General features: G+C 34.2%; 1 protein-coding gene across 13 annotated transcripts; it reads right to left on the reverse strand.

Moving 5' to 3' along the window:
• Positions 1–7,047: 7,047 nt before the first annotated feature.
• On the reverse strand, positions 7,048–17,225 carry LOC114309941 (arogenate dehydrogenase 2, chloroplastic). 13 transcript variants are annotated; one of them, XR_014328596.1, is made up of 4 exons: positions 15,869–17,225; positions 10,257–11,616; positions 8,920–8,934; positions 7,048–7,404 (listed from the first exon to the last, which is right to left on the reverse strand). XR_014328596.1 is itself a non-coding variant. In XM_082867852.1 (3 exons), the coding sequence occupies exon 1, from the start codon at positions 17,087–17,089 to the stop codon at positions 15,884–15,886; it is 1,206 nt and encodes a 401-aa protein (XP_082723978.1). In that variant the 5' UTR covers positions 17,090–17,202; the 3' UTR covers positions 7,048–7,404; positions 8,920–8,934; positions 15,869–15,883. The 13 variants fall into 13 exon arrangements, 3 of the variants coding, with proteins under 3 accessions (XP_082723978.1, XP_028111624.2, XP_028111625.2); XR_014328598.1 differs by having other exon boundaries at positions 10,257–10,315; positions 15,869–17,200; XR_014328601.1 differs by having other exon boundaries at positions 10,257–10,327; positions 15,869–17,200.
• Between the last annotated feature and the right edge of the window lie 1,351 nt (positions 17,226–18,576).

Consider the following 18,576-nt stretch of genomic DNA (forward strand, 5'->3'; position numbering starts at 1 on the left):
GAAGAAGACCATTAGCTAGTTCAGGACGCAGTAAAGCAGATCCAAATAAAAGTTATAGATTTCATGGAAAGCGTAGACAACCAGATATGAGTATACAATTACAACCAGTCAATAATCAAGGAACCCTTTTAAATTTAGCCAGATTCGACCCTCAGATATGGCAAGAAGTAATAGAAAAATGGGAAAAAGATACGGTAAAGGCATGGACGAGTAATCCCTTTGAATCAACGGATATGTGGGAATATATGGAAACACTTTTAGGAGATTCAGCTTATAATATTTATCTAACTTTTAAAGAAAAATATGAAGAAACAATTAAACAGCTTAAAGAATTAGGAGATAACCCATGAAATTTTACTAGTTTTATAAAAGAAATACTTATAGGATATGACCCTTCTAGAAGAAATGATTCCGCTCAAAGCATATCATTAACCGAGTTAGATCAGATAACGTTAGGAAGTTGGAAATATATTGTACCATTTAGTAAAAAATACTTAGCCATAGCAGCTAGAACTGAAAAAAGTTTTGATGAAGAAATCGGAAATAAATATTTTAGAAAGCTACCCAGAGAGCTAGGAAGAGAGATATAAAATAAATGGTCAATTTATTATGCAAGTTTACCAGCTAAAATAGCCTCAGGAGAAGTAAAAATAAGAGAAATTTTAGGAATAGGACCTAGAATAGTTTATACGTTTTTCAAGTTCAGAGAAAAATATATAGAGGTTAAAATACAGAAATATTTGAAAAAACAAAATTATGATTTTTGTATCAATATAATATATATTCCTCAGCAATATGAAGATAAATATAATAGGAAAAAATACAAAAAATATGCAAAATATAGAAAAGAAAAATATTGGAAGAAAAAAATATAGAAAACCGTGGAAAAACAGAAATTCATTAGAAAGAGTAGAACTTTTAATAGAATAAAATATAAGCAACTACCCAAAGAAAAAAGAGATAAAAGAAAACAAAGATATGTTAGAAAACCCAACAGTAAAAAATGCAATTGTTTTATATGTGGAGAACCCAATCATTTTGCAAAAAACTGCCCAAAAAGACAAAGGCCTAACACTAATAAACAAATAGAAAGATTACATATTATAGAAGACTTAGAAGAAGATATAGTTAGCATAAATAGCGATGATTCAGAAGTCTATAGCATAGTCAGCGATTATGAATATCAAATAGAAGCCATAAGTTTAGAAAGTGATTCAGAAAGTGATACAGATGTAGATAATCTTTTAGGACAACTCAACCAAGAAATAGGAACGACTCCTTCTCATGATACTTTCTTTATGATGGAATGTAATGCCGATACTGAATGCCAGCATAATTTTCAAATAGGACTAGAATTTAATACCACTAGATACAGTTATTGTAATTGGTTTCCAGCCACGAATAAGAGAGCTTAGTGTTTATTATGCAGTATAACCTATTGTGTAGTTTGTCTAGAAAAATTAAACATGACACACAAGATAACATTAGGTAATAACAACGAGATACTAGAAGATCATAGTATAGAAAGTAGAAATTACATCTAACAATTAGAGAACTAGAAGTACAAGTAAGAGAACTTAAACTTCAAATACGAGAGATAGAAACTAAGACTAGTTTTGACATAGAATGTTTAGAACTAGAAAATAGATAGCTTAAACAGCAACTAGAACAATTTCACAATAAACACCCTTTAAAAGGTAAACTGATTGAAGAACATATGAATTCTATAGAATTAGTCACCTAGTTGATTCTCAACCCTTTAGTCAATACTCTCAAGCATAACCAGATAATGCATACTTACCATTTAATTATCCTGTTATACCCAAGCCAAATTTAGTTGAGATCTCTTGTGTAATTAAATTTATAGAAAAAGCCCTTAGTATAGATGCAATGATAGATACAGGAGCCAGTAAATCCTACATTGAACAACACATCATTCCACCAGGATGAAGCACAGCTTTAACAACCTCAGCTTTAGTCAGTATGGCCGATGGCACTAAACAGACATATACACATTGCATCAATGGAGCATAGATTAGTTTTCATCATCTAGGTTCTCAAGATCAACATATAGAATGGTTCTCATTACCTCAAGTTTGGATTGGAAATACTCGACAAAATCATCCTTTCATCTTAGGACTTAACTTCATACTTAGCCTACAGGGAGGCATGTTTATCAACCAAAACAACATTAGTTTCTTCAAACGCACTGTACATACACCTACAGCATATGCCCTTAGCACCATAGCCCATTCATCAGAGTTGCGTGCAAAGCGTGGTGGTATCATAGGAGTAGATTCAGGTCCCGCTAGTTTTTTATTTCCTAGTAGAAACATTTTTCCTGTGTTAGCCCAAAAGTATATACCTGATGAGATAGCAAATACTTCTTTAGAAAATTTAGACATAGAAAATTATGAATTAGAAGATTTAGAAGAATTTAGAGACTATTGGAACCTAGAAGATTTTCAAGCAACAATTAACTTAGAATTAATTTTTGCAAAAATAGGGAAATTAAAGAAAAAACCAGTATACAGAAGAACAAAAAATGATTTAGATGAAATAATAAGATTAGCTGAAACAACAGAGATTTTAAGAGAACAGCCCATGAAATATTGAGAAAGAAATAAAGGTTTAGCTAGTTTAGATATAAAAAATAAAGATTATAGGATTACATCAGCACAAATAGATCATACACCGGCAGACATAGAAGAATTTAGAACACAGATTAAGGAATTACTAGATTTAGGAGTAATTAGATCTAGTAATAGCCCGCATAGGAGCGCCGCATTTATGGTTAGAAATCATGCAGAGATAAAAAGAGGAAAAGCCAGAATGGTTATAAATTATAAAAGATTAAATGATAATACAGAAGACGATAAATATAATATACCAGATAAAGATCAGCTCATAAACAGAATACAGACAGCAAAAATATTTAGTAAATTTGACTGCAAGTCGGGATTTTGGCAGATAAAAATGGAAAAGGAAAGCGTACCTTGGACAGCCTTTTGTTGCCCACAAGGACATTACGAATGGCTAGTTATGCCTTTTGGACTAAAAAATGCACCTTCCATATTTCAGTGTAAGATGGATAGCATATTTAATAAATATAATTTTATACTGGTATACATAGATGACATATTAGTATTCAGTCCAGATAAAAATAGTCGTATAGATCATTTATATATAACATTAGAAGAATTCATAAATAATGGAATAATAATTAGCAAGAAAAAGATGGTATTAAATAAACCTCATATAGAATTTTTAGGAATGGAGTTAGGAGATGGAAAAATTAGGTTACAACCTCACATAGTTAAAAAAATTTTAGATTATCCAGACAAATTGGAAGATACAAAACAACTTCAATCATTTCTAGGAATTTTAAATTATACACGAATGTACATTCCTAACCTTAGTAAAATAATAGGACCCCTATATAGTAAGACCACACCCACAGGATAAAAATATTTCAATCAACAAGATATAGCTTTAGTTAGAAAAATTAAAGACATTTGCAGAAATTTACTAGACCTACAACTTCCCTTAGAATCAGAATATGTAATCGTAGAAACAGACACACGTCTATCAGGATGGGGAACAATATTATTAGCTAAACCTAATAAGTATAATAGAAAAAATAAAGAACGCATTTGTAGATATAGTTCTGGAAAATTTAAAGAAAAAGACACAACCATGACTAGCCTAGATTTTGAAATATTAGGAGTAGTATATGCAATAAAAAAATTTAGATTATTTTTGCACAAACCTTTTACAATTAGGACAGACTGTGAAGCCATAGTTAGATTTCATAATAAACTTAACGAGCGAAAATTAAGTACTAGAAGATGGGCAAAATTTTTAGACTGTATAGTAGGACAATGATATAAAGTAGAGTTTGAACATATTAAAGGGAGTGATAATAGGTTAACAGATTGGTTAAGTAGGAAAATTTATTTAGAAAAAGAAAATAACCAGTTTAATTTTTGTGCAGATAATGGAGAACAGCAAAACCATAAACTTTGGGGGATTTTCTCTTCCCATTCATGAAGGCAGAAACAAGTTCAAATCTTTAACAGGAATTGAGTTAGACCCAGTTCAACAATGTCTCCTAGATAACCTTTGGAACAATCATAACCACCCAGCTAAACGACTGTCAGCCCTAAACTCTCTTAGTATATATTTTTCTAAAATCCAAAATAAATCTCTGTCTAAAAGTTTTTCTTTCTATGTAGTAGCTAAAGGAACCAAGCCTGGTATTTACTATGACTAGACAGAAGTTGAACCCTTAGTTAAAAATTTTCCCACACCACAATATAAAGGATTTTATGATTTTGAGTCAGCCAGTACCTATGCCCGAAAACAAATAGGAACCAGTTACTTTATCAGCTAGATAGCTAAAGATTACCTGGACACATTAAGCAAGATGCGGTCAACCATTCTTGCTACTAGTGGAGTTCCAGTTAACCAGATAACTGGAAGCAGTAGTCCTAACCCTCAGATAGATTCTCAAAATCCTCTTCAAATGTGCAGGCATTGTGAAGGCCTTACCAGAAATTTCAAGAAAATTATGGATAAAGGCAAAAGGGTCAGTGAAGAGCTAGACCAGCTCTGAGACGAAGAAAAACAATTGAGAGCAACCGTTCGAACCCTAACCAACCAGCTTAAAAAATTAGCTCCAGAAAAAGCACCCGCTCCATTTCTTGAACAAGAAACCAGACAACTCACCAGTGAGGAATTTGAACAATTGAGTGCTAGAATGTATTTCTTCAGGCATTCTATCATTCGATCTTTTTGCGAGAAAAGCCAAGAAATAGAGGACCTCAAACCCCATATATACACCTTAACTGAAGAAAGCAATAATAGTGAGCTAGTCACCATACAACAGTTTCTTCAGGACCTCTCCATAGCAAGAGTTGAATGCCCCGGCATAGCTTACCAATGGACCTATCTCTATGAAGATGAAGAGCCGCCCTGTTTAGAAGAATGAACCCTTCACTCTGCTTTGTAAAAATCTCCAACCCCTCTAAAAAACTTCTAAGTGTACTAAGTCTTTCAGAATTTCAAAGTCTGTAATATAATCTTTGTAAGTATATTCCTTATTAATATGAAGTGTGAGTAGATTCTCTTTTTCTTTAAATATTTCAAAAGGGTAACTCTTCTATTCTAAAAATTTATTTTCTTTTTGGAAAAACTAAGTTTATGGAATGCTTGTTTGCTCATTAATATTACATGCTTTGAACCTTCGTAGTATCTGTTGTTTTCTAATTTATTACTGAGTGACCTTAGCTGAAGAGCCCGTGTGAGCCGTGGTTAGGCGTTGGAAGGCAAATTATAAGCAGAAGGGGAAAGGTAAAAATTAGAAAATAAAAATATACTATGTTGAACGAAACATAACTTCAAGGTGGGAGTACATGTAATGAAAACAAACATTACCTAAAAATAATTTTGCTAGAGAAAATAATTTTAGAATATAAGGAGAGCAACCCAAGTAGAAATATTGAGGAAATATTGTTCATAAAAGAATTAAAAAAAAAATCAAAATTGTATGCCTTTAGAAGAAAAACTTAGAATTAAAATCATCACCAATATTGAGCTTATACAAGAAATAGAAGATAAAAAATTAAGATATCAATTTCTATTATCATTAGCTTCCGGCAAATCTCTCGAAAATTATAGTTTAAAAATTTCTCAAATAAATAAACAGATAGCTGTAAAACAAGAAGCCTTAAACCTAGTCATACAACAGCTCGAAGACCTATTAGCATAACGGTAAAATTAATTAGATAATTCTCAGTCCAATTTCAAAATAGTGGTAGACCACTAACTCATCACCCCAAAAAATTGAGTTATCAGGCTAACTATAAACTTCAAGTATCTCTAATAACTTCCTTAAAATCTTATTATTATGTTTGATTCTAGAAATTGAGTCTATTTTAAAAAAAAAATAATAATTATTATTTTTCATATTTTTTGTTTTTAGTGAATTTTTAATAATTTATGCAATTTTTTTATTTTTTAAATACACATAATCTAAATACACTTAAAAAGTATTAATATTTGTGGGGGGGAAAAAAACTTTAAAATATTCACCAAATACAAAAAAATATAAAATATATATATATATATAAATTCAGTACATTTTCATATTTTGTTGTATTCAATGAATTTTTTAAAGATTTTTGTACAAATTTACTTTTCAAGTATATTAAGTTTAAAATCTATAAATTTTTAAAAATTAATTAAAAAATTATTAAAAATATAAAAATACAAATTGAAAACTTATAAAAATATTTTTAAAAACTAAAAACCAGGGTTAGAGTTCACTACCAACACAAATAGCATAATTTTATGTTTATGAGTATATAAAAAAAATTCTTCCATAATTTGTAGTTTAGAAATGTTTAGAGTATGGACTTTTACAATCAAATAACTTGATTTCAATTGTTAAATGTATATAATAGGAGAATATCCAGTAATTTTAAGAATTATATGTATCCCCCTCCATTAGTTAGGTGTGCAGTTAATTAAGATTTACGTTGATGTCGATAATGAAAATTTTAAAAATACCAATATTAATCGTAGGTTATTCTTTGCCCCTCTGACCCATTTCTATATATCACAACGAGCTCACTCAATAAGCTAAAATCTTTCATATAAAGTCCAAGAAGTTGACAATTTCAACTAAAACTACACGTCTTTTTCTACACCACTACCATTGGCAAGACAACCACATCTGTGACCATCACCACTCCCTCTCCCTCCAACAAGGATTTGTAGAAGATGACAGAAGATAAGTTGTGATTTTGAAAACCTTCCAAAGAAATGTCTATCGATACATAACTAGAGAATTCAAAAGAACACGGGAAAAGCTAGTTGCCAGGCACCTAACTTGGGCATCAACATGACACATATCATGAGAGCAGTGATTTTCAGCTCACTCCCATTAGTCCAATAGCATCTTATCTCTTGCCATTCCTTAACCCTAAACACTAACCAAGATACACAGACAATAAGCAGAGAAACAGAATTGGGAAGAAAGACAAATTTAACCAAAGCTCAGCAGCCTTAAACAAAGGATAAGCGTATTCCATTTCATGTCACTCAAGGATCAAAAAAAAGATGAAAACAAATTTCCCACAGGGGAGCTCCCCCAACAACGGGATTGAGTTCTACTGCCTACTATCACTGCTCATACAAATAAATAAATCCCCTAATACAGGGCAGAGTACAACAAATGGATGAAAAAAAAAAAAACGATTCTACAAATTGAAGGCTACAAAATTATTATATTACAATAGGAGAATAGTAGGTTTGTGCACCACCAGATTGTCATCTGCATTAATAGTTCTCCATTGAGCTGGATAGATCCGGGAGTCATTGTGCCACGTAACCAAACAGCACCTTCAGAAAAATAAAATAGCACACCTGGTCAATCAAAGGTGAAAACAACAATAACTTTTCAAACAAAAAAAAATTACCAGTGCACATAAATGTCATGAGACAACCTCAAAATTTTGCATTTGTAGATGCAGATGCAAACATATCAAAAAAAATTTATACTTACATGCAGAACTCTCTCTCTATATATATATTTTCCAACCAGCCCATCAGGTGGGGGCTATCATGTTTTCCCTTCTATTATGTGCATAATGGAACTTCAATGGATATTTGATATCATGCACAGAGTAGAAGGGAAATATCCCATGAAGTTCCATCATCCACAAAGTAGAAGGAAAAACATTACATCCCCAACCCCGCTATCTACAGTCCATGTCCAAAAATTTCTAAGATTGGCAAAATACCTCTTAACTCTTGAAACTTAATAAAAAAGCATAACTAAAACTCTTTGCAACAATGATAAACCAAACTAGACATAATAAGACCCTTTCTAACGCCCTTTCGAACACTAAAAATCAACTGCTTGAGATCCTAAATGAGACTTTGATGTTCAACAACATTCTTCGAGCTTTGGGGCTACCACCCTTGCATTTCCATATAGTGGGGAGATTCAATTACAACTATCACTACTAAAAACCGGAACTTTTGTGACGGTCTAAAACATCGCAAAAAGTTCACATGCCGTCGCAAAAGACTTTTTACGACGGAGTAGCGATGAGAAATGGAGGGTGGTGGAAGGGAGGGTGACAAAAGGTATTTGCAACGGTTACAAACCGTCGCTTTTTTATAGCAATGGTAAATCAATAGTTTTTGCGACAGTTTAATCTAACACAAAAAGGGCAAAAAACTCCACTTTTAGCGACGGTTTTGGTTGCTGTCGCCCAAAACTTTTTTAGAGACGTTATTTGACGTCGCAAAAAGTATTATTGGCGATAGTCTAAAACGTCGCCAAAAAATTAGAATTAAATTAACACCGTTTCCGCGACTGCTTAAACCATCCCTAAATATTTGAACTAATATGTATATGCAACAGGTTAACCCATCGCTAATAAAATGCAAGGAAATAATGATTACATTAGCGACGGTTTATTATTATCGCAATAAAATTATTTTTATAAAATAAATATATATTTTATTAATTCATTCACTGTACAAATTATTAATATTTTCAAAAATAAAATACATCCCCACCCGCATCCACATCCACATTATTAATATTTTCAAAAATAAAATACATCCCCACCCGCATCCACATCTACAGCCACATTCACAAAATCATACGAATGATAATATATATGTACCTTGTAACAATACAATATCAACCAAACATTCTTTACAAAAATATATAAAACATCCTCCAACAAGACTAATAATTTTTTATAATTCAAGAACTCAAATTTTTGTATCTAAAACAAAACCAAAGTATCGACAACACAAATAAAAAAACATATATATTATAGCTTGTTTTAATATCAATAGTAAGCTCCAATATCGATATGCAAAAATATCATCACTTACTCAAAAAGGTTACATCTGCAAAAAAGAAAGGAAAAAAAATCATTTCCAATATAATTAATTTCAAGCATACAGAAAATATAAAACATTTGATATTTATTTCAATAAATAAATAAATAAATAAGATTGTATGTAATATTTCAAGCACCAAGTTAGATATTTCTCAACCAAATTATATCAAGAGAGTCCATTTCAAATTATACTAAATGAACCACTAAATTAAAAATGCTTAACATATACATACTGTAGCATATTTTTCAACCAGAGGACAGAATACTGGATATGGCAACTGGATAAGACCTTCCTTCTCTCCATTAAGGAGTTCCCAATTTAAAATTAAAAAAAATAATTCAGAATCTAATTTAAACACATTAAAAGAAATAGGATGCTAGAATCAAGATCACCTAGTCCCTTTTCTATCCCCTTATATTCTATTGTTTTTTTCCATTGTTTCTTCAAGGAAATACATAACCAATAACTAAGCAAGTTCAGCAGAATTCAAAAGGCATAAAGTATAAATTATCTTTGCATTCATGGCCCAGTCAAAATTGAGTATGCTATAAGCCTTCAATGAAATTATCAAAGCTGTACAATATGATTAACCTAGAACAAGTTCCGACCTACAGAAGAGGCAAAGAACTACAACACTAGAGCATAACATGCATGTCTCATTTGATCACGAACTACTATACAGCTATTGACATCTCAAAATAATACAAAACCTTCAGTAACAAGTGAAAACAAATGCTGTTAGATTGCCAAAGCTCAAGAATAAATTATTTTATGGTTAAAGGACAAGTTTTCACAAACGGGAATTAGGCTCTAAATTCAAAACCGAGTATTGGTTTCGAGTCTCGTCTTTTCCTATAAGTCATTTGTACCTAGTTAGTCATGTTTGTTAAGTTTTTTTGACATCTGATGCCGTTTGACTATTTTAGTATGTCAACCAGTTCGGAAAAAAGAGTTTCTAAAAGACAAGTTTTCACAAACAGAAATTAAGCTATAGATTCAAAATCAGGAATAAGCTTCGAATCCCATCTTTTCCTACAAGTCATTTGTGCCTAGTTAGTCATGAGTATTAAGTTTCGTTGACATCCAATGACGTTTGACCATTTTAGTGTGACAACTAGTTCGGAAACGAGTTTCTAAAGGACAAGTTTTTACAAATGGAGAATTAGGCTCTAGATTCAAAACCGAGAATCGGTTTCAAGCGCTTGAAATATTGATGATATATTAATCGTATAAAAGGATGGTGCATGTACAATAGTAACAATAGTGCATGTACAAATAGACAAGAAACAATAGCAATGAGGCTCAAGTAAACTAGCAATCAACCATACCTCCAGCTTTTTCCTCAACTTATCATGTCCTTTCAATAGGACATGTACTGGAAAGAATGCTGCAAGAAATACTATCCATCCTATTGTCAATACTAGAACCATGCATAATCAAATGAGATGCATCAAATATGGAAGGTAACATTCATAGCAAACAATAATTTGAAGACCCATAAAATAAAAGCAATCACATAATAACTCCCCAAACAGCTGTTCTGTGAAAACAATGTTAAACTAGAAAAATAAGTCATTCCTTTCGGATGACTCAACTGATTCCCCTAAACTTACATAATTACATCAAGTCACCAAGATATGCAGAATCATTGCATCAAATTAAAAATAATAAATATAAATAAATAAATAAAGCATTTGATATTTTAAAAGTGTTCGTGCTTCTTAGCACTACATTAGTAGATATGCACAATAGAATAGAAAGTTATATTCACATAGAATAACTATAAATTGAACCTTGAACCAAAAAGAAACAAGACCACAAAACATCTAAAATGCCTTCTCAAAATTTATTTTGCTGTCTTTATTTCTTCATGCTTTCAACAGTATAAAAGGGTTAACTTATTGGAAAAAGGATCAGATATCTAACTACCACCCCCAAACACCAGAGAGGAAACAAATACGCATTCCAGCTCCAAGGTTCTGGAGGAATTGACTTGAAACTATGTGTGAAAGAGTCCTGCTCATAATTGAATGAAATTAGTGGGGTCAAAATGGTAAATATTTCACTGTTAACATATCAATATAGATAACATTCTTTCAACAAAGTAATGTGTCAAAAACCAAAGGAGAAGCATAAGTACAATAATACCACCAAAAAAAAAGCAAAAAGCAAAAACAAAAAAAAAAGAAAGAAAGAAAGAAATATCCACTACCACCGTCGCCACTCCAACAACATCACCGCCATCACCACTAATAACAATTTACACCCAAATCAAACTAAAACTTTTGGCTAAATTTTTTGAGGAAGGTTAAGGTGCATATAGTCCTATCAAAATAAATCATTACAAAACACAAAACAGACCCTTATAGAGGCTGACTTTGCTGCCTCACCTGCAGCTTGCACTACCTACCTAGGTACTTCAGTTCTACATACATAATCTATAGATAACAGATGTCCATTTAGATGTTCTTTAGATTCCACTCCATCTACTTCATTCTCTTCCTTGAGCCTCTTTACTAACACTTGGCAATCTGTTAGGATGGTAACCAACATCACTCACCATCTTAACACTTCGAAACATGCTCTAGCTTCTGCTACAATTGCTGATGCATGCTATCTAGGCTGCCCCTGCTTTGGCTGAGTGATTTATCCATGCTCCATTGATCAGAAACTTGGCAAAAATTGGATCTGGAGGCCAATGCACATTGTTAGTAACAGCATAAAGTGGGTGTTTGAGAAGTGGTTATTTTAGAGGCTTTTTAGCTATTTTAGTAGGCTATTTTAGTTTTTGTGTTTGGGAAGATAGGATGGATTTTTATTGGAATTGTTACATTGAAAAATGTGTTTGAAATGATGTTTGAGATTGAAATGACAAATTTGTCCCTATCTTTACTTTTCCCAAAATTACTCTATAGGGGCAAAAGTGTCTTTTCAGTCTGTGGGACTAGGCTGGGCCTACCCACTGCTGGCTGCCAGTGCATTTGTTTTTGTTTTTTTTTTTTATAAATATAAATTATTAGTTCAGTAGGCTATTTGGCTTTTTTTGTATTTGAGGTTATTTTAGCCTCAACTTTTGGTTCCCAAACACCCCCAATGAGTATCTACTATGCCTATTGCATCACATTCCTACAACAACATTACACCCAAAATTCAGATTAAAACTTCAACATTTCAAAATTACTTTATTTAATTGAGCTTTTCCACCATAACATCTTGAGGAAACTTTATCCATAAGGCTGTCCATGGAACAAAGAAAAATGAAGATCATTCAATCTTAACCACCAAAAAACTTCAACATCAATACCCCCAACTCACTCAGTTGTTTTCCCCCATTGCTAAGCAAACCACTAGCTGCTTCACCACCATCAACACCCCATCCTCTCTCTCTCTCTCTCTCTCAACACCATATTAATGTTCTCTTGCCACCTTAAAACACACCCCCTTACCCAAACTTCATTCTCACCCTCTATCTCACCGCACTCCATAAAAACCCAATTCTCTCACACCACAAACCCACATCACTCTTCTTCATTTTCACTTTATCAAGCCACTCTCAATGCTCCTGTTTTCTAGTAATTAACTAACCATAAAAAAGAATAGTAATTTGTCTTGCATAATAAGTCACATGATCTATGAGTCGGTTGTTGCTATTTGAACTGAAGATGGACCATTGACTAGTGACTCTCACTTGCAATTTCCTACTTGAAAAATATGAAGTTTTATCTGAAGGTAATTGTACTCACTATTACATCATCACTAAGTTTCAACTGGAATAAATTGCACTGACACATAAGTTCCAACAAAATCAGAAGTTCAATGCTTGTCTTTCTAAACCTAGAAAGAGCTCTCTCTCCCAATATGGCATTCTAAGCTGTTGTGCACATGAAAAATCTCAAATGAAAAAAAATAAATAAAACCCTAAGCCATAACTCATTTCACATACCCCTTTCATTCATTCACCTGTCATTTTCACTTAAAGGATATCATGGAAACCCTTTGAAATTTATAACAACCAAAATTCAATCTGTTTAGATCATAACATTATCACATACCAAAACATTTGGATGTAATTTTCATCATTCCCACCTCCTAAACCCTATACTTAAGAAAGTACAACTTACACCGAGACCATAACTTTGTTGCAAGTTTCACTTTTTTTTTAAGGAAAAAAAAAACCAAAGACGAATTCCATAGTTTTTCTCAACAATTAAACAAAATTAGTTGACTTTAAAATTTTAGTAATTGCATGTTCCAAGCTATTAACAGTCAAATTGAAGGCAAGAAACCCTTAAACAATCGCACCTTCAAATCAAAAACCCAATTGATGAAATCCCAAATCAAAAACCCTTAAACAATCGCTAGTTTGAATAGTCAAGAAAACCCAAATCATCACTAGATTTAGAGACAAACCCATTTGAAATCAAGATTATAACTAAAACCCAATTGATGAAATAAAGATTATAACTAAAACCCAATCGAAATTTAACAAAAACAAACAGTATAAACAAGACTGATCAGAGTTCAATTGGTCAAATAGATCAAAAACCGAGAAACCTAACTCAAAAACAAGTTATAATCAGACCCAAATCAGCCATGGACAGGGCTCCTCGAACAGAGATGTACTTGTGGGAAGAACAAAGGTGAGGCAGCGATGGCAATAAGGCAATGGATGGGCAAGAGAAAGAGATGGAGGTGGCGCTAGTGCTAATCGATGTCCTAACACCGATTTGATGCCCTCTTGTGCAGAGGTGGCGCTGGGTGGAGGTGGAACTTTCCGCCGCCGTCACTCTCTCTCTCTCTCTCTGTGTGTGTGTGGCTTTTGATGTATTAACAGCGAAAGTGAAAGAAAAGAAGAGAAGAGGAGAGGAGGGTTACTTGGACTGTCCACGCTGTTGTTGTTGCTGCTGCGAGAGACAGAGAGACAACTGGGCACAAGAGAGAGAGAGAGAGGGAGAGAGAGTGAGATTTGGGAAAAGAAGGAAAGATGGAGGGACGGGGGGTGGGTGCGAATTTAGAGATTAGGATTTGTGACGATGTTAACGATCTTCGTGAATGAATGAGAAAAAATAAAATATTTTGTGACGAACTAACAAAGTGTGTTGCAAAAAATAAATAAATAGCAAGACACAAAAAAAATTTGCGACAGGCAATGTACCATCGCATATAATCTTATTTTTTGCCACGATCTTAGATTTTTTTAATTTCGCCACGGTTTTATTTGTCATCGCAAAAAGCAAGCGTTTGCCATGATTTTTAAACCGTCGCAAAAGGTTCCGTGTCATATACCCCTTTTTCTATCCATCCGAAGACATAGACAAGAAGTTAGCCACCTTCAAGTGCATATGAAATGTGTGGAATCTTTTGGACATGTAGTTACTTTTGGGACAAAAATCATCTGATTCTTTTACATTAACTTTCTTTGCTTCAATGGCAATATGTGGCGGTTCTTGTGGTGCATGCTCCAAACTATAAAGTGGATCACGCAGCAATTACTAGGCCATTAACTAACTTTAAATATGGCATGTCATTGATAGGGGTCTTCCACAGCTTAGCTTTGAGTCGTAAATACCTCAGGTCTACTGAAACCAGAGAAGATGGAAAAATCCTCCAGAGTATTCCAAGGCACTACTGAAACCTCCACTATCATGGGTGTTGACCAACTACCATGGAGATGGAGACCTCTAATTATAGAGCTCCAAGGTACATACACTAGCTGCTGCCATATACTGAGGTGTGTTGGTTAGCTGGTAGAAGGCCAGGGTCCATCTTGCTGAGACTAACACGCCATTTATAAAGCGAACTCAACTAGCAGTGGCGAGTCTAGAGATGTATAATGGAGATAGTGGGCCATATAGTTGAGGATGGTGGGTGCAAAGAGCATGATATTAATCCTTAGAAACGAGGTGTGGCCCAGGCATGTGGTTGTCTCTCTTTCTAAGATTAACCAAGACACAACCTATCAGTAATCACACCTTAGCACCCATGATCCTAACAACTGAACCATAAAATCCTATGAATCTCATGAATGGTAATGGTACATCATATGGCCTCAATCCCATCATGCCATACCACAACCACAGGAATTACAGTGATAGCACAGCAAAGCTACACCATAATTGTGAACCAAGCTCAAAGAACCCCTTAGGCCCACTACCAACCTAGGCAAGCAACAATATGTCAAGGTCAAGGCACATAATGAGGCCAGTTCAAAAAAAAAAAAGGCACATAATGGGGCACTGAATCACTGAGAAACATCCTCGTCCAAAGAGGATTGTGTCATTAAGTACCAAGAGAATGACATGACCCAATCAAAAGAGAGCAAACATGCAGAGCTCATAGTGGAGGTCCATGTCTCCCATGTGCTAGCTAACATGCAGAGCTCACAGAATGGCAAGGAGATGACATGTGCAAGGTGCAATCGTACACATACACTAGGTGAGCTAGGGACCATTAATGTTGGATGTTCACAAGTATTTTGGTAATTTTGAAATAAAGCAATTGTTATTTTTAGTACTTCGAATGCATAGTAGAAGTCAATATAAACAGCTTTATGCTCTTATGCTCCAAATAGAGAACATGGACCATGCCACATCGCGCCCATCTAATGCAATGTAGGTTAGGTTTGAAAAACAGTTTTGACGTCCTTTTTGAGTCCTTACATAACAGAAACACATCAAACTTCTACAGTTAGAAGACAACTGAATCGACCATCTATTCTATTATACTTTCAGTAAAAACTAACCCACAACATTTCCATTTGTGTCATTTTAATCATCCGACCAACAAAAAGAAACTGTCATCCAAATTCAGCATGATCAGCATTGTTAACATATTTTCTAGAACTGAATTCAAATTTTAGTCCAAGAAAAAACCATACACATTAGCCTTACAGAAATTCAACTGAGAAATAAACAACAAAGGGAGTACCAATCTCACATACCAAGTTTATAGATTTCTAATTGTCTTGGGCTCTTACAGAATCTGAAGGAGATGGCAATGCAGACCCATTCTGAGGCAGCTTTGACAACACAGGTCTCTCCTCCGGAATCACCAACCTTTCCCCATTCTGAGGCAGCTTTGACAACACAGGTCTCTCCTCCGGAATCACCAACCTTTCCACCTTTCCAAACAATTGCTTCCTCAGAACCTCATGCAAATGCCCAAACAACTCTTTCTTCAAAGACTCAAATGCCAAGTCAAGCCGTTCCAACTGCTCCATCGCATTCTTATTGTACATAAACAACCCGTAATACAAATCAAAGCTATCACTCGCAGTATTCTCCACCAAATTCAACAGGGTATCGTACCCTTTCGTGTTAATCGGCGTTGCATCCAATCTCAACTTCTCTAAAATCCTCCCCACCGTATGGGTTATAAATTGCGACCCAGCCGCGTGTAAATCATGCTCCGAACACGACATTTCAACCATTCTACACCCCTCTTTCGCGAAAACATCAAGAAATCTCTCACACCGCGAAACCCTAGACTCATCATTCCCAATTCTGACCTTATCATAGACAAATGGGAGCCCATTCCAACCATCTTTAGCACTCTCAGGTCCAAACATAGGGTGTGTACACAAAATATCAAAATCCAAAGGCAAAATTTGCATAAACAAGTTCCTAGGAAATTCTTTCACAGACAATACATCAACGAAAAGTGTACTCCGCTTCAATCTCTGAAATGGCAATGATCGAAGGACTTTTTCAGTGGAGATAATAGAGGTGCAGAGGAGGATTACCTCGGGGTGTTCTTCGCAGAGATCGTCAGCGTCGGAGAAGAAAGAGACGCCGAGCTTTGAGGCGGTGTTTGTGTGGTCGGATCGAGAATGGGCGAGGACGGTATGGCCTTGGCGGACTAGGGCTTTGGCGAGGAATTGGCCGAAGTTGCCGAAGCCGATTATGGCGATCTTGAGCTTGGTGGATTTGTGGAAGCGATCGGAGATTTGGGACTCGTAGTCGAAGAGTTGAGCGGCGTCGAGAGAGCGAATGCGGAGACGGTGGTGGTGGTGGCGGCGGGGAGGGTTTGGGGGGCGGAGAGGGAGGTGAGGTGGCGACGGTGGTGGTGGTGGAGGGGAGAGAGAGAGGCGTTGGTGGTGGGGAGAGGGGAGGAAGGAGGAGGAGGTGGTGGTGGAAGGGTGGAGAGAGGAGAGGGAGAACATGGTTAATGCGAGAGAGAGAGAGAGAGAGAGAGAGAAATGGAAGAAGGAGACGCAGAATGATGAAGAAGAGGTGCGTTGCGGCGATGAGGTGGTCCTATTTTGACACTGTTGTGCGTGCGAAATGTGTGTCAAATGAAATGTGGTTTTATTGGTGTTTGCGATGTGATAAAAAAAAATGTTTTAATCATTTTTTTTTTTAGTTCTATCAAATTGTTTACTCTTTAAATCTATTTAATTTAAAAGAATTTAAAAAATACAATAATAATAATAATAATTTAAGAAATTTTAAGAAGTCAACTTTTCTAGTTTTTTTCCCCTTTATAATTTTTTTTTTAAATTTAAATTTTATTTTTCATGTTCATCTATTTGAATAGAACTCTAGGTGCAAATTTTTTTTACAAAAAAAATCATTTAAAACAAAAATAAATCAACAAAGAAGTTGCTAAAAAAGTAATTGGCAAATTCTCAATAAAATTATACACGCAAAATCTATTTATATGAAAAGGATTGGCTCCTCTCGAATCTTCAGCAGACTGAATGAGCCTTATTTTGGGTTTATTTTGATTTCAAACTATTCAATATGTAAAATTTATCAAGCTTTTTATCTATGCAAAAAAATCACATTGATCGAATATCGATAATTATTTGATCATATCATATTTTTGTCAACGACAAATATTATTTTCAAAATAAATTGTGACAAAAATATGATCTGATAAAGTGACTATCGATATCTGATCAATATGATTTTTTTGTAAGAATGATAAGCTTAACAAACTCTATATATTGAACGATTTAAATTATCAAAATGGATCTAAATCAAGGCCCTCCATAGCCCAATAAAACCGTCCAATTCAAAGGTAAACTAGAGAGGAGCCCCTTCCCTATGAAAATAATTATAAGACATAGGAGTTTGATCCAATAGTCTAATAGTCACACTTGAAGGTGTAGTGAGCAGAGATTAGAGGTTCGAGCTGATGGAATAGCGATAAACTCATTCAATTATAATTTAACTATACTAATATATTAACATTATCTTTATAAATATATGTATATATATAATTAGAAAAACAGTGATGTAAAAAGTCACATTATTAAATCAACCTAAATATTTTGTTTTTTTTTTTTTTTATACAAGGGAGTGTTTTATTCCTCATTTGAAATCAGTGACTTAATTTAAAAATTACCCATTAATCCTATATAGAAGAAAGCTACACCATTTAGTCGTAAAAGTTTTTTTTGTAAACCATTTAGTCCTATTTTTTTGGCAAGAGTTTTGTGGGTGATTTCATCATGTGGGAGCTGAATTTCATTGGATCAATATGGACGAATGGACGAGCCCAGTACAGGACATAACCTTTATTCGGCATTGATCCTAGTCAATTGAAGAGCCAAATAAAATAATCGGCATTCTAACCAGTAGAACAAAGGCCGAGTAGAAGTACATGTAAAGGATCGAGGATGGGCCTGGCCCTAAGGCCCAAAGA

This window comes from Camellia sinensis, chromosome 5 (genome assembly GCF_055761805.1).
Source record: "Camellia sinensis isolate YWXY chromosome 5, ASM5576180v1, whole genome shotgun sequence".
Lineage (NCBI taxonomy): Eukaryota > Viridiplantae > Streptophyta > Magnoliopsida > Ericales > Theaceae > Camellia > Camellia sinensis.